The sequence below is a fragment of the Mastigoproctus giganteus genome, chromosome 8, assembly GCF_048544385.1.
Source record: "Mastigoproctus giganteus isolate SK-2022 chromosome 8, ASM4854438v1, whole genome shotgun sequence".
Lineage (NCBI taxonomy): Eukaryota > Metazoa > Arthropoda > Arachnida > Uropygi > Thelyphonidae > Mastigoproctus > Mastigoproctus giganteus.
The window spans coordinates 105,296,900-105,318,238 of record NC_143582.1 but is presented as its reverse complement, the minus strand read 5'-3'; the positions used below and the strand labels follow the sequence as shown (position 1 = coordinate 105,318,238).

Below are 21,339 nucleotides of genomic sequence, written 5' to 3'. Positions count from 1 at the left end.
AATACTGTCTCAGTCCATCGTAGTTGCCTTTACGAAAGCAATAACCTTTCCCTTTACCCCTAATGGTACCTATTTGAGTAAATACCACTTCAGCGCACTGATCACTGCCACCTAGTGGTTCATTTACCTGCAAATTCTTAATGCATGAAGAATCACTACTGATAATTAAATGAAAAGTATTACTCCCTCTAGTTGCCTTCCGAACATTCTGATGTAGAAAACAATCATCCAATAAATCCACAAAAGCCTTGCTCGTGTATGAGTGACCAACCCACAAATTCCATTCAGTGTCTGGAAAATTAAAATCCCCCATTATAAGACTCTGATACTGGACCACTCTATTTCCCTGTACAGTTTCTTGTTATACTCATGTCTATCTTTTCTGTAGACGTACTCCCAAAATTCCAGTTATGCATTCTTTATATCTGTGTGACGCCACGTCTCTGATATCCCCACAATATCCACCTTTGATGCTTTGAGCAATACCTCAAATTCATCAAATTTATTTACCAAACTTCTAGCATCTGTGTGCATGCAAGTATACATGCATCTTTTTTTTTTTTCTTAGCTACCATAACACAACCCATGTGTTTACTTGTACCGCAATGACTCCCACAGCAGTCTCTGAAATACCATGCATCTTATTTTCCAGGCTTCTGCTCATTCCAATAGAAGCAGTGCAAGAATCACTTTCACCTCTGCCAGTGGCTACTGTTAATCTATTAGTCTTGTATCCCCCCACAAGTTAGCAGTTTTCAGACCTTGTATCCCCCAAGTTAGCAGTTTTCAGTCCTTGTATCCCCCAAGTTAGCAGTTTTCAGTCCTTGTATCCCTCCCAAGCTAGAATTTTGACATAATCACTCATGAGCTGGATTTAGGGAATGATTTAAGCATTGTTTATTTAGATTTTGGCAAAGCATTTGACTCAGTCTCACATGAGTGGCTGCTTTATAAGCTGGAACAGATTGGAATCGGGGAAAATTCTTAGTTGGATAGCAGAGTGGCTTCGGGACAGGAAGCAGAGGGTTGTAATAAATGGTTATTCCTCAGATTGGGTTAATGTAAGATGTGAAGTTTCCCAAAGATCAGTATTGGGACCACTGTTTTTTTATCCTTTTTTTAAATGACATTGATGAAGGGATAGAGGGCATGAGATCTAAATTTGCAGATGATGTAAAGATTGGTAGTGATCATTATCAAGCAGAGCTTCATCAGAGTGATCTAGATCGACTTCAGGGATGGTCAGAAAGTGGCAGCTATGCTTTAATCCAGCAAAGTGCAAGATTTTACACCTAGGGAACAGTAACACAACAATAACTTGTACATTTGGAGTTCAACTAATGTTAATAGTGGAAAAAAGGAACTTAACATTCGATGATGTACTGAACATCTGCTAGTAGAGATAACGATGTCATAGGCATTATATAAGGCTATTGTTTGACCACACTCTGAATACTGTGTTCAAGTGTGGAGACGTGTCTAAAAAATGATGAGCTTCTTGAATGGGTCCAGAAATGGTATCTCTCCTGGTGAGATTGGTAAAATGGCATCCCTATGAGGAAAGACATCGAATATATGGGTTGTACATCTTGGAAACTGGGCACCTTAGAGACGACTAAAATGAATGAGGATGAAATTTTCACAGTTATAAATGATTCTAGAACTAGAGGCCTTAAATTGAAGTTATGGTGGGGGATTACAGAAATTTACTACACGCTGGCTAAAGGCCAGCGGGTAGTAAATTTCCACACATCTATCCTATATTTGTCTTTCCTCAATTTGAATTTATGCCCTCATGTGATTATTCTGAGCAAGAGGAAGAATCCTATCAACATTGAGCATGACCTCTTTCAAATCACCTTGCCGGTGTCTAGTCTCCAGACACTGTAATTTGCAAAACTTAAGCCTTTCTTTGTAAGAGCACAACTTGTCCCAGATAAGTATATGCTCCACCTTTTCAATTACTGCTCCTTCAATCATGTCCATTTCTGTGGCATATTTGTTCATCATTACTTATCCTTACTAACTGTGCATAACTGATTGTTTTCTTCTAAATCTTTGGGATCGTGGCTTATGACCATCTGTAAATGGTTTAGGTACTCTCCATTCACATTGACTCATTTCTGCAACCAGACTAATCTTCTGAAAGCTTCCTCAAGGGCAGCAGTAAACAGCTTTGGAGATATTGTCTCCCCTTGTCGAACTCCTTTCTCAATTTTAAATTTCCTACTGTCTTTGTCTAGTCTAATAAAGGAGGTAGCATTCTCATATTTTCTTCAAACCTGAAACATTGCCCTATGCTGTATGGAGTCAAATGCCAGGCATAATGGTGTTTTATATTCATTTGCTTTCTCCATTAGCTGTGATATTACGTGAAGGTGATCCATACTTGAGAATTCTGTCCTAGACCAACTTGCTCTTTCGGTTAATTCTCATCAAGTATTCTTTCTAATCTGTTAGTAATGACCCTTGTGAACAACTTGTAGATGTGGGATAACAAGCTAATTGGTCTATAATTTCTGATTTCCTTTCTTATGCAGCAAAACTATGATTGCATTGTTCCACTGCTTAGGTGTCACACCTTTTCGGATGCACTTTGTGATGAGCCTTGCCAGTTTGTTATGTCTCTTCCTTCCAATTTTAACAATTCTACTCTAACTTCATCTTCCCCCGGAGCTTTCTGATTTTTCATTTTCTTCGATGCATGTTCTACCTCATCAGGAAGAATATCGGGTATGTTGTAATGTGTTGCTAATTTGCGATCCATCTTCCCCCACTGCTGGCATCATTCCCTCGTTCCTTGTATAATTCTCTATGGTAGTCTTCTGCTATTTGAATTATGCCTTCTCTGCTGTTTATAAGTACACCATCGCTATTCTTCAGTTTCACTATCATTTGTCTTTCTGTATTACTGCTCATGGCTGCTGATTTAAATCCTTTGTTTTCCCTTAATGCTTGTTCTACTTTTCTTGTGTTAAATCTTCTTATGTCCTCTCTGAGTCTCTTTCTAAAGGCTTTGCATAACTCAGTATACCCAATTTTCTCCCTGTCAGTGTTTTTCCCTATAGGTTTCTTGGGCTTTTTCACTTTCGGAAAGTTTTAATATTCCTTGTTGATATCTTGTCTCTGAGCAGTCTGCAGAAGCTCAAACTTGTTCTTAGGTTCCAGTACAGTTTTTTTTTTTTTTTTTTTTTTTCCTCTCTTGTGTTATCTTAGACGATTTTTTTACTTTCCTTTCCTACATCTATATCGTCTTCATCTTACCATTCTGTGATCACTTCCAACATTTACCTTATTCAGAATGGTAACATCATTCACAATATATCTTCTGTTAGTGAGGATGAAGTCAATTTCATTAGTTGTTAATCCATTCGAACTCTTCCATGTCCACTCTCTGTTCACCCTTTTCTTGAAAAAAAGTGTTCATTACTGACAATCCTTGAGATTCTGCAAATTCCATATGTCTTTCGCCTCTTTCATTTCTTTCACCAATTCCAAAATTTCCTATAGTTCCCCTTTCTGCGCTGTTTTGTCTTTTTCCAACCTTAGCATTGAAGTCCCTCATAATAATAGTGTAGTGGGTTTTCTGCTCATCTAGAGGACTCAATTTCGGTGTACATTTCTTCAACCTCTTCATCATCATGGCTTGATGTTAGTGCATAAATCGTTATAACCTTTAGCTTGTACCTCTTAGAAATCTAGAGTATTAGTCTTGATACCCTTGGTGACATACATTTTGAATTCCAAAATGTTTTTAAAATCTTTATGGACCAGAAACCCAACTCCACCTTCACTCCTTTCACTGTTTCCATTGGTGTACAGCAGATTTCCGCTTGATAAACTTTAAGTGATTCATTTCTTCTTGTTTCAGCCAAATCGATGATATTCCAGTTCACATTTTCTAATTCCTTTCCAAACTCTAATATCCTGCCTTCACCGATGAGTGATCTTACATTGTATCAGGCCAAGTTCAGTTTCCGTGCATGGCTGTCTGGTTGTACTCAGAGATTCTTAGCACCCTCTGCTTCCACTCTGATCCTCTCGCTGCTGTAAGAGGGGGAGTGAAAGTCCTTGGGGACTGAGGGCCATTTGTTTTGTCGTGCTATCATTTGCTGGAGGGTTTGGTCTTTTCCTCTTCACCCTGACCAGGCGTCTTGAAGAGAACCACTCTACACGTTCGTTGCCACCTAAGTGATGTTGTTGTTGTTATTTGGTTTTTAGGAGCACTAGCAACTAAGGCCATATTGCTCCGGGATATGTGGTCATTTCCTGACCTTTCCATGTCCTCTGCATTTGGTGGTGATGGACTTGAACCCCTGTCTAATCAAGAAGCGTGTGCTAAGCACTACTGCTCCTTCCCACCTGGCTACAAAGGCGCCACATAAGTAATGTAACAGGGCTTACCATCGAGAAGGTGTGCATGAGGGGATTTTAGGGAGGCAGGCCAACCGGACTTCTCCTAAATCTTCTGTAATAGAAAGGTATTGGATCCATCAGTATTTTAGACTGAGTGTCTGATAATGCACACGATAATACCTGTTCCCCCTCTAAGCCCCTTCAGCCATAACACTGCACCAAACAGTGCATTTTTGGGGATGCAATTGATGCTGATGTAATTACCTGGGATTCTCAGTGCCCCAAAATCTGTACGTTTGTTGCTGTACCTGTTTAAATGAAAATGGGCCTCATCACTCATTATCAAGTTGTTTAAAAAGTTATTCCTGGTTAGGTGTTGAAATCGAATGGCGTACTGCAGGTGCTGCTTTACTACCCCAAATATCTTGGGGTAGTAAAGTTTGGATCTTGTATGGAAACATTTTTAAATCCAGTTTCAGAATCTTCTGAAGCGATGCAGGTGCCTTACAGAGAAGCATTTTACCACTATAAGACATGACTAGTGTCTATATCAGTTCAATGGCAATAGGGAACAGATAAGATTTTGCGAAATTCTAATGAAGTGTGATCCTCAAGGACACTCTGCCATACAGCTTCCACTGCTGCTTCGGTGCGCACAGTGCACTTAGGACCTCTTCCCAGAAGATCGCCGACTGATCCAGTTCTTTCAAACTGGGCGATTAGGTTCCGAATCATGTTATCGCTAAGAGATACTCTTGCTTTAAAATGTTGACGGTATTTTCTCGGAGTTTCAATAATTGATCTTTCACTGGAATAGAAAAACCCGATGAGTTTTACTCGTTGCTGGACATCGTACATAGCCATTTTAATCTCCAAGGGCTCCTCTATAACCTGTAAAAAGAAAATAAAGGATTGAAAATTAACAAGTTGACTTTTTCAAGCCCTTCAGTCTTTCAGTGGCAGCCCTGTAGAAAGCACTAGAGGCTTTGATATATTTAGTGCATTCAAAAATTTTATTGAAAAAATTTAAATTACCACTATTTAAGCTCTTATCAATAACAGATGGGTTCTTGATGGATTCATTGCATTGTGCCAAAAGGATGGTGAATTCCTAGATTTATTGAGTTACCACTGTATCATCCACCTACAAGTGTTAGCCATACAAGTGTTAGCCAGCATAACGTTAAATACTAAAGGTAATATGGACACAGCTTTCAAAATCGTGAATTCCATCAGAGGACAATCTCTTCAAAGGAGACTTTTCAAAATGCAGCTCTATGAAAGTGAATCAGATCTGATTTACACACAGAGGTGAGGTGGCTGGGTCAGAGTCAGTTTCTGTAGAGATTTCAAAATTTGCTGAATGAAATAAAAAAAATTGTTTATTGATGGGGAGATGATTATCAGCATCTACAAGGAGTGGTTGTGTGATTTGGGTTTTTTGGCAGATTTTACCAGTAAATTAAGTGATCTGAATTTGGAATTAAAGTAAAAAATAAGAAAGAGTGACATTTGTAGTATTGCTGCATATAAATATCAATTTTTGGCAATGGATATCAAAGAAAAAAAATTTCTATCATTTTGTAAAATAGCAAGATCATTTGCAAAAATATTAAATATAATGAGAAATATCTTTCTGAAATTGAGAAGGTTGTGGGTGATTTTAAAACAATTGGAGACATTTTTCAAAATATTTCTTATCCATTTAATGTAAAATCGCATAGAGAAAATATTACTTGAAAATGAAATTATTACATTTTGAAACGATATCTTCCTAAAAGCCAGATCATCAGAAAAAGACTTCTGATGGAAGTCATCAGGAAATATGTTTGCCAAGAAAAGTACCCAAATGTAAAAAAATGCAGTGAACTTCTAAATTCCTGTTTTGGTTCCACGTTATCTATCTGAGTTGGCCTTTTCATATTTGAAACAAAGAAAGACTAAGAATTGCTCTACTCTTACGGATTTGCATACAGAAGATTCATTACGGTTGGCCTTATCACAGCATATCCCCGATTTTGAAAGCTTGGCAGATGACACAAAGACACAAACTTCACATAAATTAAAAATTTAAATACGTATAAATTTAAAATAATTCAGAATTGTATTTAATTTTAAAATTTATAAACATTTTTCAATATGTGTTTAACTTTTTTTAACCATGTGAAATGAAATTATTTTGATGGTAGATTGTGGCACATTTTGAAGAAAAAAAGTAGCTTCACAAATTAGGTTGGCTACCCCTGCCATATGGCATCATTACTGTCTAGATGGCATTGCATTATTTCTTTAACTAGTGACTATTATGGGAGGGGGGCTGGTGCAGCAAAACCCTAGTGCTTCCTTATTCCATTACCCCCATTGCAGTATGACTGTTTCTTGAGGTGATGGGCATCGTGGTAAGATTCAATCTTACATTTCAAGGCAGTGTTCATAGGCTGCCTGCTGGGTAGTCCACCAGACCAAAGCTAATGTTAACTCAGGGATATCTGGATCAGCTATTATCTTGCTGCCTCTGCTTTGCCAGATAGTGACTGGATGGAGTCTGAGAAAGGCTTAAGTTTTGCAAATTACAGGTCTGGAGACTAGGCACTGGCGAGGTGATCTGATAGAGGTGTATAAAGCCTTGAATGGTTTGAGCATGCTCAATGCTGATGGGATTCTTCCTCTTGCTCCGAATAATCACCTGAGAGGGCATAAATTCAAATTGAGGAAAGATATATGTGTGGAAATTTGCCTTTAGCCAGCGGGTAGTTGGTTGGTGGAACAGACTTCCATCCCTTGTTGTGGAAGTTGATAGCCTAAATAAATTTAAGGCTCAACTGCACAGATATTACGAACGAACAGAGGGATGAAGTGGAAGTTTTTTTTTTTTTTTTTGTTTTATATATATACATCTGATGCTGCATAACTTGCTTTCTTGCATCATATGCCTATGCTAATACTGTGGGTTTGTGGAGGCTATATTATTTTTGGAGTTGGGTATATTTTCGCTGTGTTGTCATATCCCAAAAATGTCATTACTTTATGCATCCCCTTTATCCCCTCTTCCTTTACTATTGAATACACCACAAATAGTAATCATCATCATCAGCCATTTTCAATTCACTGCAGGATGAAGGCCTCTCCAGAAACTTTCCAGTTCCTTCTGTTTTGAGCACTGGCCATCCATTTATTACCCACAAACTCATGAATTTCATCTATCCATCTCTGCTTTGTCTTCCAGGATTTCTTCTAGCTCCTCTTGGGTACCATTCTGTTACTTTTTTATTCCATCTATCTTTATGTCTTCGAGCTGTGTGTTCTGCCCAAGACCATTTTAGTTCTTTAGTTTTGATAAGAATGTCCTTTGCTGCCTAATCCATGTGTTTCTCTTCTTATCTAACAGTCTGATTCCCAGTATAATTCGTTCCATTCTTTTGATGAGTGCCCAAGTTTCACTTCCATAAGTCATGGTGGGGAGTATACATTGGTTCATTATTTTACGTTTCAGACAAACTGGGATATTGCTCTTCAGTATGTGACTATTTCCTGAATGCTATCCATCCAAAATTTATTCTTCTTGACTTCTAGCCATTTATCATTATTACAGCTAATAACTTTCCCAAATAAGTATATGACTCTGCCTTTTCAATTACTGCTCCTTCAATCATTATTTCCCTTTCTGTACCATACTTGTTCATCATTACTTTTGTTTTGGCCATATTCATCTTTATTCCTTACTAACTGCATAACTGATTAAGATTTTCCTCCAATTCTTTCGGATCGAGGTTTATGACCACACTGTCATCTGCAAATCGTAAATGGGTTAGGTACTCTCCGTTCACATTGACTCTTTTCTGCGACCAGTCTAATCTTCTGAAAGCTTTCTCAAGGGCAGCAGTAAACAGCTTCGGAGGTATTGTATCTCCTTGTCAAACTCCTTTCTCGATTTTAAATTTCCTACTGTCTTTGTCTAGTCTAATAAAGGAGGTAGCACTCTCATATATTTTCTTCAAAATCATAATATGTGGGGTATCTATGCCTTGTCTTTGTAGTGCTCGAAACATTGCGTTATGCTGTATGGAGTCAAATGCCTTTTCATAATCCACAAATGCCAGACATAAATGTGTTTTATATTCATTTGCTTTCTCCATTAGCTGTGATATTACGTGAAGGTGATCCATAGTTGAGAATCCTGTCCTAAAGCCAGCTTGCTCTTTCGGTTAATTCTCATCAGGTATTCTTTCTAATCTGTTAGTAATGACCCTTGTGAGCAACTTGTAGATGTGGGATAACAAGCTAATTGGTCTATAATTTCCAATTTCTGATTTATCTCCTTTCTTATGATTGCATTATTCCACTGCTTAGATGTCACACCTTTTCAGATGCACTTTGTGAAGATTTTTGCCAGTTTTTGTGTTATGTCTCTTCCTCCCAATTTTAACAATTCTACTGTAATTTCATCTTCCCCCAGAGCTTTCTGATTCTTCATTTTCTTCAATGCATGTTCTACCTCATCAGGAAGAATATCGGGTATGTCATGTGTGTTGCTACTTTGCAATCCATCTTCCCCACTGCTGGCATCATTCCCTTGCTCCTTGTATAATTCTCTATAGTAGTCTTCTGCTATTTGAATTATGCCCTCTCTGCTGTTTATAAGTACATCATTGCTATTCTTTGGTTTCAGTATCATTTGTCTTTCTGTATTACTGCTCATGGCTGCTGATTTAAATCCTTTGTTTTTCCTTAATGCTTGTTCTACTTTTCTTGTGTTAAATCTTATGTCCTCTCTGAGTCTCTTTCTAATGGCTTTGCATAACTCAGTATACTCTATTTTCTCCTGTCGGTGTTTTTCCCTATAAGTTTCTTGGTCTTTATCACTTTCGGAAAGGTGTAATATTCCTCGTCGATATCTTCGTCCTGAGCTGTCTACAGAAGCTCAAAGTTCCAGTACATACTGCTTTTTCTCCTCTTCTGTTATCTCAAAGACCTTTGCATTATTTACTCGAGTCAGTTTTTTTCCTTTCCTACATCTATATCAAGTGTACATCTTGCCATTCTGTGATCACGTCCAACATTTACCTTATTCATGATGATAACATGATTCACAATATATCTTCTGTTAGTGAGGATGAAGTAGATTGCATTAGTTGTTAATCCATTTGGACTCTTCCATGTCCACTTTCTTCTGTTCACCCTTTTCTTGAAAAAAGTGTTCATTACTGACAATCCTTGAGATTCTGCAAATTCCACAAGTCTTTCATTTCTGTCACCAATTCCAAAATTTCCTATAGTTCCCCTTTCTGCACTGTTTTGTCTTTTTCCAACCTTAGCATTGAAGTCCCCCATAATAATAGTGTAGTGGGTTTTCTGCTCATCTAGAAGACTCAATTTCGGTGTACATTTCTTCGACCTCTTCATCATCATGGCTCGATGTTAGTGCATAAATCATAATCTTTAGCTTGTACCTCTTAGAAATCTTGAGTATTAGTCTTGACACCCTTGGTGATGTACTTTTGAATTCCAAAATGTTTTTAAAATCTTTATGGACCAGAAACCCAACTCCACCTTCACTCCTTTCACTGTTTCCATTGGTGTACATCAGATTTCCACTTGATAAACTTAAGTGATTCATTTCTTCTTGTTTCAGCCAAACGGATGATATTCCAATTCACATTTTCTAATTCCTTTTCCAGCTCTAATATCCTGTCTTCACCGATGTGTGATCGTACATTATAACAGGCCTAGTTCAGTTTCCGTGCATTGCAGCCTTGTCGTACCCAGAGATTCTTAGCACCCTCTACTTCCACTCTGATCCTCTCGCTGCCGTAAGAGGGAGAGTGAAAGCTGCTGGGGACTGAGGGCCATTTGTATTGTTGTGCTATCATTGCTGGAGGGTTTGGTCTTTTCCTCTTGACGCTGACCAGGCATCTTGAAGAGAACCACTCTACACGTTCGTTGCCACCTAAGTGACGTAACGGGGCTTACCATCGAGAAGGTGTGCATGAGTGGATTTTAGGGAAGCAGGCCAACTGGACTTCTCCTAAATCTTCTGTAATAGAGAGATATTGGATCCATCAGTGTTTTAGTCTGAGTGTCTGATAACACACAGGATACCTGTTCCCCTCTGAGCCCCAAAGAGTTATAGCAGAACCTATCTGCAAAAAAAAAAGGAGAAAAAAAAACTTCCCAAACAGTTCATTCATTTCACAACTATTTGTTCATCCATTCTCAAATATGTCCTTCCACTTAGTCTGCTAAGTACCACTTTATTTTTCAGACAGAATCCCAGTTATCAGTTGATTCAGAGGTGGTATTTTTGCATATGTGCACTTCCATATTCCTTCATAGGGATTTAGTAAATTGCTCTTCTGTTTTCGATTTTCAAATTCTGCTAATCACTTTGACTTCCTCTCTTGGAAGTTTGATTTTCTTCAGTCTAACTTTCCTAACAATGAGGTGATTTTCCTTGATGGTTTTAAAGTTCAAAACTCCAGCTGGCTTTAGTTTTCTGGTCACACACCCAGCTGATCAAGGTGCTGAGGCTTTGCAATTACTAATCTTGAACACTTAGTCTATTTACCTACTAAATTACCAGACAGTCCAAAACACACAGCCAGCACTATTTCTAACAAATAACTTTTCAAGTACCCAGCCAAGGCAAGTAGTCCTCTAGGCCAGGTTCTCAATGGGGGCCATATGCCCTCCCCCAGTGCACAATGGAAACTTACGTGGGCCATGAAAAGTTCACTTCTAAAATAAAATTATTACTGATATAAAAAAGTTGAGACACTAAACTAAGGTAAATTAATGGAGACACTGGTTAAAGAAGCATTGCAGGATCGTCTTGACAAGACTTCAGTTATGGCTCGGAGACATCATGGGTTTGTTAAGGGGAAGTCTTGTCTGACTAATTTAACTGGATACTATGATGTAGTCACAAATGAACTGGATGCAAAGAATAACTTTGATCTTAGAAAGGCTTTTGATTCTGTTGCACATGGAAGACTGCTGCACAAATTGGAGCAGTGTGGCATTGGTGGCAAATCGCTGCTATGGATCAAGGGATGGTTGAGTGGGAGAAGACAGTGTGGTAATCAGTGGACACTGTTCTTCGTGGACTAATGTTATTAGTGGAGTCCCTCAGGGTTCATTGTCGTTTTCTGTATTTATAAATGATATTGATGATGGTATATCAGGCTTAATGTCCAAGTTTGCAGACGTTACGAAGGTTGGCATGGTTGTTAATCACACTACTGACACTGTGCTGATGCAACAGGATCTGGAAAGGTTGAGCAGATGGGCTGAGAGGTGGCAAATGAAGTTTAACATTGACAAATATAAAGTACTACGTATGGCGAAACAGCAACCCCAGAGCAACTTATCAACTCTGTGGTACCACACTGATAGTGGTAGAGAATGAAAAGGATCTGGGGTTTTCAAGAGTAGCTCATGGTGTCTTGTCAGTGATATACAAGAATTTTTCTAGCAGTGATAAGGAGGTGATTATCCCCTTGTATAAGGCAATGGTCAGGCCACACCTTGAGTACTGTATACAGGTCTGGAGGCCTCATTTTAAGAAGGATGTAGAGCTGTTGGAATGAGTACAGAGAAGGGCAACAAGATTAATGAATGGAACAAAGGGTTGCTCTTATGAAGAAAGGCGTAAGTTTTGCAAATTAGTGTCTGGAGACTAGGCACCAGCGAGGTGATCTGATAGAGGTGTATAAAGCCTTGAATGGTGTGAGCATGCTCAATGCTGATGGGATTCTGCATCTTGCTCAGAATAATCACCTGAGAGGGCATAAATTCAAATTGAGGAAAGAAAGATGTAGTTTAGATGTTTGCAAGTTTGCCTTTAGCCAGCGTGTGGTTGATTGCAGGAACAAACTTCCAAGTGTGTAGAAGTTGAAAGCTTAAATATATTCAAGGCAGAACTTGACTAACATTTTGAGCGAGTGCATGGGTTTTTTTTTTTTTTTGGCTGATAATATATAAGCTTGTTTTCTTACATGTGCATTTGCTAATGCTATTCCTTATAAACAAATAATACATGTTATAAATAAAAAGTGCAGTTGATAAGTACATATTTATTATATTATATTTATTATAATTAAACAATATGAGTGGGCCACAATAATTAAAGTATAGTTTATATATGTATATATAGTTAAATGTTCTATTTCCGGCCACGACATTGTCTGTTTTGGATCAGGTAAGAATCCTGAAACATTACATGCTAACAGTGTAGTGTAGAAATTGTGCTAACGTTCTGAGTTTAATAATTTTGTTAATTACGTGGTATAAAATATCTCGTTCCGCGGGTCAACTAAAATTACTTTTACAATACTGTAGGTGTAGAGACCTTGCTACCCGAACTAAGTCTGAGAAACGAATGAACCCTACTGCCTAGCATCAGGACTATGCCTTAATTTGCTCATTGGCTATGGACACACACGTGCAAAGCAGCTGACCTAGTGCAACCTCAGTATGTATTAATACTTCTCAGTGCTACTCAAATGCTGAGTAATACTAAGAAGTAATACTCAATTAATCCCTTGCTGTAATCCCTTTTGTCTCTTTAATTTGTGCTTCCTACAGCACTTCTCAATTTTCAAAAACCATTTCTCATGGCATTATAGTTTTCGGACAACATAAAATTCAGTTTATTAAATGATTGAGAGAAACTACCATTGAGCAAAAAGATCTTATCGACCTTGCCTTCTGACGAAGCATTAGTGCTCGTTTCAACTACTTGCGAAAAACTTTGGCTTTCTCTTTGAGATGAGATCCAGAATTATCGAAAATGGTGGTACAAATATAATATGTAGACCTTTCGGGTCTACATATTTATGTGAGGTTTGTTTCTTAAAATTAACAGCTAAAAAAACAAAACAGCACTGCAGTCTCGATCCAGAAGATGACATGAGATTAGCAATTTCAAATATTGCATCAAAATATTGACCACATATTTTGGTTATCTAGACTCAATTATTTTGTTTTATAATTGTTTGTTTTTTATTGTTTTGTAATCTTAATTGAAGAATAAGAATTAGATTTGTTGTTTTTGCTGTATTGAATAAAAATATTAAACAATTATTTTAATTTGTAAATTAAAGAGGAAACAGTTTTTTTATTCCTTTCTCAGTACTCAAATAATTTTCTACTACATAATTTATGAAATACCATTTTTCTTCTCAAAAAAATGTTTCATCCTCCCTCAGGGTTTAACATTGAGGGGTCGCTTAATTTTAAATTTTATTAAGGAGGTTGCAAGTGAAATAAGTTTGCATGCCACTGGTCTAGTTACACAACCCATTTTAAGCTTCAATCAGATATTGTTGAAAGTATTTTCCAAAACTGAAATCTTTGTCGAACTTTTTTTTTTTTTTTTTTTTTTTTGCATCTGACTAATCTTGTTGCTCTTCTCTGCACCTATTTCAATAGATCCTTCTAGACTGTGTTCAGTGCCTTTGTCAGACTATGGGTACCAAAAAATGTTGATGTTATTATGGATTATGATGAGAGTGCTATGTGTACAAATTTGCATTTACCAATTTATTTATTTTTATTACTATTATTATTATTGCTTGTCTCATGCCCTCAGCTGCCAACTGATCATTGTTTTACCTGTGTTACCACATATATTACTATGTGTTCTGCTGCATGTGCACATGGCTAGCTCATACAAGATAATGTAAGAATTATCAAATGCACTGGTAAGTATGGATCTTAGAGTTGGTTCTAATTCTAGCCCACACGACTTATTTTAATTAGGAAATGACATTACATGGCGACTTTCCAAAAAAAAAAAAAATTCTCTAAGTAACCACTCTCATACCACATGGGGTTTCGTTTTATACAAATAAAGGTAAAAATAAATAAGGTGCTATTAGCAACTCTTTTAATACTTATTGGGCCTTGATCTGCCAATGGTTAGCTAGCCTTGCCTGAAGGTTTACGTTGTAGTTATGTCTTTTTTTTTTTTTTTTTTGTCTCCTATTGTCCTTTTAAGGATGTTGAGGGATGAAATAATGAGGATCAAATGCTATGCCTTGTTTTCTGTTTACAAGGTCCAACTGTATATTTGGGCAAACAAAAAAAGAATGGTTTGGTACCCAACAAGTGTCGGTATTCAGGTTTTTCTTCTCCCACTACTTTAACCTATACTCTATGTGCAAAAAAAAATCAAACTTTTGCTGTTTAATGCCATCTTTATTTTCATTCTTCTAAACACAACTGTGAAAAATCCAATTTTTATATTAAAAATACATCTTTAATCGATTTTTTAAATTAAATTTCCCTTAAAACCTGCAAAATGCAGAACTCAGATGTGAGCAGTTGGATGCCACCCTGTCACTAATAGAGACGACTGAGTGAATTTGTGTGCATCAACAGTTTGATTCCACACAGTGCTTCAGTCACAGTCACTTTGTGATCAGTAACTGTACACATGTGCTACTCAACATAATGTTATTTTCTCTAATTGCGCAGTAAACAGATTTTTTAAATTTCAGTGAAGAAATCAAAGAAAACATTTTCAGAAAAATGTTTTCTTTGATTTCTCCACTCTCAGAAAAAAGAAAACAGCTGTTAGGAGTTCAGCTGTGTGAAATGGAGCACTAAGATTGGTAGTTGTTTGAACTACCAATCTTACCATAGTTGTTTTTGAGGGTTTGTTATTTTCACAGGGTAAAAGATCATAACAACATGGGTATTTCTGAATATGCTACTGATCTGTAGAAAGCAATATTTGGTGATGTCAAAATTTAAATGCTGATTTGAAATAAGCCTGAAAATGCTTAAAGTAACTAATATTGAATATGCATAAGTTTTTAATTTTAATAAATTTGTATAATAAGCAGAAATATATTCATGCACAATTTGAAAATTGGTGATACTACTGTTTGTTTAATACTTTTTAGTAATTTTTATCAAAATACTTTATTTATTATTATTTTTTTTTTAAAGAGGTGTAAAACTTAAATTTTTTTTTTTTAATTTAAATGTAAGTATTGCAATTCATTAAGAAAGCAAAATACTGGCATTGTTCACACAGGATAAAAGAAAAAACATCCTTTGGAAGATTATAAAGGAAATGGCACCTGCTCTCCCATTGTCTATAAATGGGAGCTCTATCACTGTAGGTTAAATCTGCTCTCCAAACAACCAAAAGTTAAATTTCAAGGAGCAGGCAAGTGGATTTCACAGGTCTTCATATTTTGACATTACTGCTCTCATATTTGTTTTTGCTTTGTAGAAATCATCAGAAATTAGGAATTACACATCTAATTTATTCTGTTTGCTGTGGTAAAATTTAACATTACTACATCCATATACCCAAACTATTTTTATTAATTTCATTTTATTTTTTATCAGGTTGGATGGAAAACACGTAGTTTTTGGCCAGGTAGTAGAAGGAATGGATGTTGTCAAAAAGATTGAAGGTTATGGTAGCCAAAGTGGAAAAACAAGCAAGAAAATAATGGTTGCTGATTGTGGACAGCTGTCATAAATTTTGCTTTTCTATTCAGTGAAATACCAATTATTTTTTTTTTCCTCCTCTGTTTTGCATAAAATTCCCTGCTATTTTCTTTAATCCATTAGTATTAAAAATAAAGTGACAAACTAATATATTTCTTTGGTGGTCTTTGACTACTTGCTTAGCTGAATATATAAATTGATAACATAAGCACGTGAACACTTCGCTGGTAATAAATTGCTTTGTTATATATATTTTTTAAAACATTGAAACTTGTGCAATTGGGTATGTTAATTTCCATAGCAAAAACTGGGTGGTTTTTTTTTTTTTTTTTTTTTTTTGTTGTTCTCTCAGGCAAAATTTTGGTACAACCAGAATCCTCATCCTTGCATTTAATTCTCCAATTTGAAATATAACATACAAAGCTACCCTATGCCTAAATAACCACAAATACACATTAAATGCTGTCCAAATGGATGTAACTATACCACTAAGGAAGTCTCATCATGGTCAACATTGTCCTGAGTACCAACCAAAGCTATAAACACCAGTCATAGTACAGTTAGGTGCCATTCAACAGCAGAATGCATTTTCGACTTCTGACTCAAACCAAATGAACTACGTGGATTCAGAAGACACCAAGTTCAACAAGTTTTGGAACTGTTCACTGAGGAGATGAATACAGGGAAACCTTATTTCCCAGAGAAGGGGAAAGGCAAACTAGAGTGATGTAAACCTCTCCCTCAAACAAATTAAGGGCTCCACTAAACCCAAATAATGTCTACAGTGCAACTGTAGAGATTATTGCAGTAATTTGACAGATCTTTCACGATATGACCCAGTTACCTTCTGCCTACAGGAAACCAATATAACAACAAATGTTTCCCTTTGGAAATACATTAGCAAGTTCACTTGCATGTGCTGATATCCCAGATACTCAAAACCACTAAACAAACCTTGAGGCAGTTGGTGCAAGAGTCTGTTAACTCCAATTTAACCAGTCTCACTATACCAAGTGGTTATAAAATAGGTTTCCCTAGTGTCAAAACAAGTACGAAGTATGTTGAGGGTCAAACGGCACCAGGAATTTCTCCCATCTCCGCAAGTATTCACTGTATCAAGGGACAGTACTCTGAGAAGGCCAGAGATTTAAGTGTGTGGATCGTGTGTTGTGTAGTATGTTGTGCCCATTGTTCTGGCCTATTGGCCGTCTAGTCCCTGATGGGACCCGGCGTTGTCCATACTATGCCAAAGAGGAGGCTGGCCAGATGTACCTTGAAATTTATACTCTGGCAGGTCCCGCCGCCTAATTTCCTGGAATTTCAACAGCTGGGTCCTAAACAGAAAAAAAAAAAAAAAGATGATCGCAGTAGTATAGTTGCAAAATCGCTATTACGAGATAGTATGTGGGGTTTGTTCCTGAAATTACCATGAGGTTGTACGCTAAAATGACAAGGTCTAGAAGCCTAATGGGGCGGGCAATAATTTTCGTGCTAATTTAAATTTGGATGCTTGGGACTTTTGCGGTGTATAGTCAAAGAGAAGGGTAGTGTGACTGAAGGCTGGGGGGGAGAAAGAGAAGTAAGGGGCCGATATGGTAGATGGCCCCTGCAGTCAGTGGGTCATGCCCCCAGAGGGAAAGGGGATGGCAGGAGGAGGAGGTGATCTAGGCTGATAGCTGCTCAAAGCTACCAGCCTAGATCGCCATATGGCTAGGTGGCAGTCATTTCTGAGCCCTTGCATGGTAGTCTTGTCTTGATCAGGTTGTCAAATGCCTGTTCAGCAGAAGATTCACTTCCTCCTTGAACGTGAATATGATATCCGCTTCTGCTGGATTCCTAGCCACATTGGGATTAGGGGAAATGATTTGGCTGACACCACAGCCAAATCAGCAATTCCCAATAACCGCTGCCTGTCAGTCCCGTATAGACTACAGGCAAATAATACACGAGAAGATTCACTCCAAATGGCAAGATTCGTGGAATAGACAGACTACGAATAAATTATATTGTATAAAGCCTGTAATTGAACCGTGGCAGTCTAGTCTGTGCAGGGATCGTAAGGAGGAAGTTCTTGCCCGGACCCGCATAGGACATAGTCATTTGACTTCGTTTTTGCCGAGGGCTGATGACCCTCCTATGTGTGAGTCCTGTGGCACAATTTTATCAATTAGGCACGTTTTAGTTGACTCTAGATTTTAGCAATATCTGTTTTACCGCTTTTAACCATCTGACTGAGCCGTATACACTGTCAGATTTCATCCGACAATGACAATGTGTCTGCTGTTTTTAGCTTTTTGACATCAGTAGACCTTTTTACTCACATTTAAAAAATCTACCTTATTATTGTTACTTGTTTACTGTTATTTGTCTTTTAATTTATTCTTGTTTTGTTACCTTGACTTAGTGACCTAAATCGTTAGGCCACTGAAAATTTTACTTTTTATGGCATATAGCCTTAGTCGCTAATGCGCCAATAAAACCCAAGCAACAACATCAAATGCCTGTGCTGGATGAGGTTGTCACCGTGATTTCTTTTTTTATTTATTTGTTTGTTTATTTTTTTTTTTTATTTTTTTAGTTGGTCAATTCCAGGTCAGGTCCAGTTACCTTATTCATGTCATGTTCACGTATTGAATGAGATTGTCACGTCGGGTGGATACATCTGTCGGTAGTAACAGAGATTGTAACTGCAGGTAGACTCAGTTGTGAGGTTTAATTCCTTGGTTGTTTCACCCTGGTGTCAGTTCATCTGGGAAGGTTTCTGTGGTGTAGACATTCTGCTGGTCTGCACGGCATGGTTGTTTCCTGCAGTGGTTGAGGCTGTGCGAGCATCCTTCTCCTTGTGAAGAGGTCCTGGGCCAGCTGCACGAATGCCTTGTGTCAACTTCAGTTATGGTGAGGTCTTCTTGATTACGGAGGTTAAGCTGTGTTCTAGTAATGAACCTGCAATAGAGGTCCTCATGTAGTGGGCAACTGTACATTAGGTGCTCCCACGTTTCATGTTCACAACAGAGGCAAAACGGTGTATCACTCAGTCCAAATCCTTGTAGTTTGGCTCTAATGGCCCAGTGTCCCGTCTGCAGGTAGGTTGTGTAGAGTCCTGGTGAGGGCCACGCTGGATAATTGGCTATACCAGCTATATGTTGGGTAGAAATTTTCTAGTTATTGCACCTTTGCTGGAGGTCTCCCAGCAGGCCTGCCAAGTTTGTTTAGAGGTAAGTGGAGAGAGATGGTTCCTTTCTGCTTTGGGATCATTTGACAGACCTGTGGTGTCGTCGAGGCATGTTGCTGTTCTGCCTTTGGTCAGTTGATAGGGTAGCCCAGGCTTAACAATCTCCAGGTCCAGAGGGAGGGATCCCATTAGGGCCTGTTGTGTGTGGGTATTTACAGTGTTACATGCCCTCAAGATGGTTATGAGTGTGTCGCTGCATACTCCAATTTTTTTCGGTTCACTGCAGTGGTCTCCTTGCGATCCCATATTCCAGCAGCATATGTAATTACTGGCAGGAAAATAGCTTTATAGTAGAGGCTGAGGGTTTTCCACTTCAAACCCCATTCCTTGCTTGTGATTCGCGCAAAAAGTGCGGAATGTGTTACCTTGTATCTTGATTTGAGGGGGTCTGGTGTCTAGGGCTCCTTATAATAATATAGATCTTGTCTTCAAGGATGAGTTCTTCAAGTTTTTGTTGTCAGCCCAGTCCTTTAGAGTTTCTATTGCTCTGTTGGCGGTGTTCTCCAATTGCATCCTAGATCCCCCAGGCAGCATCAGAACCAGATCCGCATAGGCTAGGGGAACAATGTTGCTGAGTTCTAGGTTCAGAAAGCCATCTAGAACCAAATTCCATAGGAGAGGACCCAGGATTTGAGTCCTGTGGGCATCCTCTGAATACTTCTCTTGTTACTAAACAGTATGGTGCTCTGACTGTCACGAACCTATTCGACAGGTAGGATTTGATGACTTGATACAGATTTGATGGTAGGTTGGTCTTCCGGAGTTGGGCTAGGATGTTTGGCCACCATAAAGGGAAGCGATTTGTAGAAAATAAAAATACAGTAGTTAATTTCTGCCGCCAGGGGAAACACGGTGCTGCACATAGGTAACAGTTGTAATTTACTTCAAGACGTTTGGCAAATGGCATCCTGTTATAGAAAAGCCAATGCTAGCATGGCCCTTACAAAAAATGTTCTCTTTTAGTAAAACTTAGTAACAATAATGCAGCACTACATAATATTGGAAGCTTAGAGGTTTGTGTAAAGGTCATTTGACCTCACTGGGGCTTCAAAAACTAAAAGAAATTTGAAGCAACCGAGGAGTTAGGTATAATTCTAGGCAGGGGTTGACTGTGTATTAGAATAGAGATAGTAGGTAAAGTGGCAGATGTAATGGTCAGAGGGTGAAACTACCAGGCAGTGCCAGTGGTGTCTTGAGCCTTGAACTTTTCTTGGTGTACTGTATGTTAACTGCTTAGAATGATTTTATGCTGTTTCCTGTACATGATTCACGTAGTGCAAGAACTGAAGTCTTGTGAACAGCAACAATGAATAGACTGCTCTACGATTTGTAGCTCGTATGGAACTTAGTGAGAGATGGATTCGAATGATCTTGTGGTCTGATGAGGCACTTTCCACTATTTGTGGGGCTGTAAATGCACAAAACTGACAAATTCTGGGAATTTCTTGTCTATCTGCTCTGCATGAAAGACCACTACAAAGTCCATACATTAATGTGTGGTTTCACTGCAGTTTATAATCGGACCATTTTTCTTTTTAGTGTCGCACCTCGTGGCCCAATAAGGTGTACGGTACTGCGCTTAAAAGAGCGCAGTACTGTACAACTAAACATACTCTGGAAACGATGTGTCGTATTTAGAATACTCAGTAGGCAAATCTTTATGATTTCAATATAACACCAGATCAGAACAGTTTCCGAGCATGTGAGTTCTACACGTCACAAGTGTGTGCATTGAAATAATTTTCAACCCCTTTTCCTCAGAACAACTGATTCTGTATGCAGAGTTTGAAAACGTGCTCTCTATAACTAAAGGTCCGTCCTGATCGATTACGAACACAACAGAATGTAAGTCTTAGAAGCATCGGTGAAACTTCCAATCAACGTTTGTGCACGTGATGAGTTCCATCAAGAATAGCTTGAAAGCCAGCCCTATTATTCGTGAATACTGACTTTGCACACGTGCCAGGAACACTAGGGTCTATATTCCTAGGAAAAAACGAAATGCAGTATTTTGATAACTTCAGAAGAATCCCACCAGTGGATATTGCTGCCTTTCTAAACAAGCAGAAGAAAATTCAGCACTCAGAATCTGTGGCCTTCAGTATATTTTTTCTAACTCAGATGTATGCCAAAGATTGTAAACCAAGAACAGTGTATTTGCCAGTTTAGATATAATTTGACATTTACTACCTAAAAAAAAAAGCTATTGAAAATTCATACAAACTGATTCAGTTGGACTTAGTTCTCAGGCAGTGAGGCAAAACGAGTGCTGTGCACTTCTGCTT

The 21,339-nt window shown here is 38.1% G+C and overlaps 1 protein-coding gene across 1 annotated transcript in view; it reads left to right on the top strand.

Annotated features, from left to right (window-relative positions):
* Positions 1 to 15,974, top strand: part of LOC150081751 (peptidyl-prolyl cis-trans isomerase-like) — a 102,603-nt gene extending 86,629 nt beyond the window's left edge. The window contains exon 5 of the mRNA XM_090379617.1: positions 15,718 to 15,974. Coding sequence (XP_090235743.1) covers positions 15,718 to 15,853 — 136 coding nt within the window. The 3' untranslated portion in view covers positions 15,854 to 15,974. The remainder of the gene's footprint in view (positions 1 to 15,717) is intronic.
* Positions 15,975 to 21,339: the final 5,365 nt, after the last annotated feature.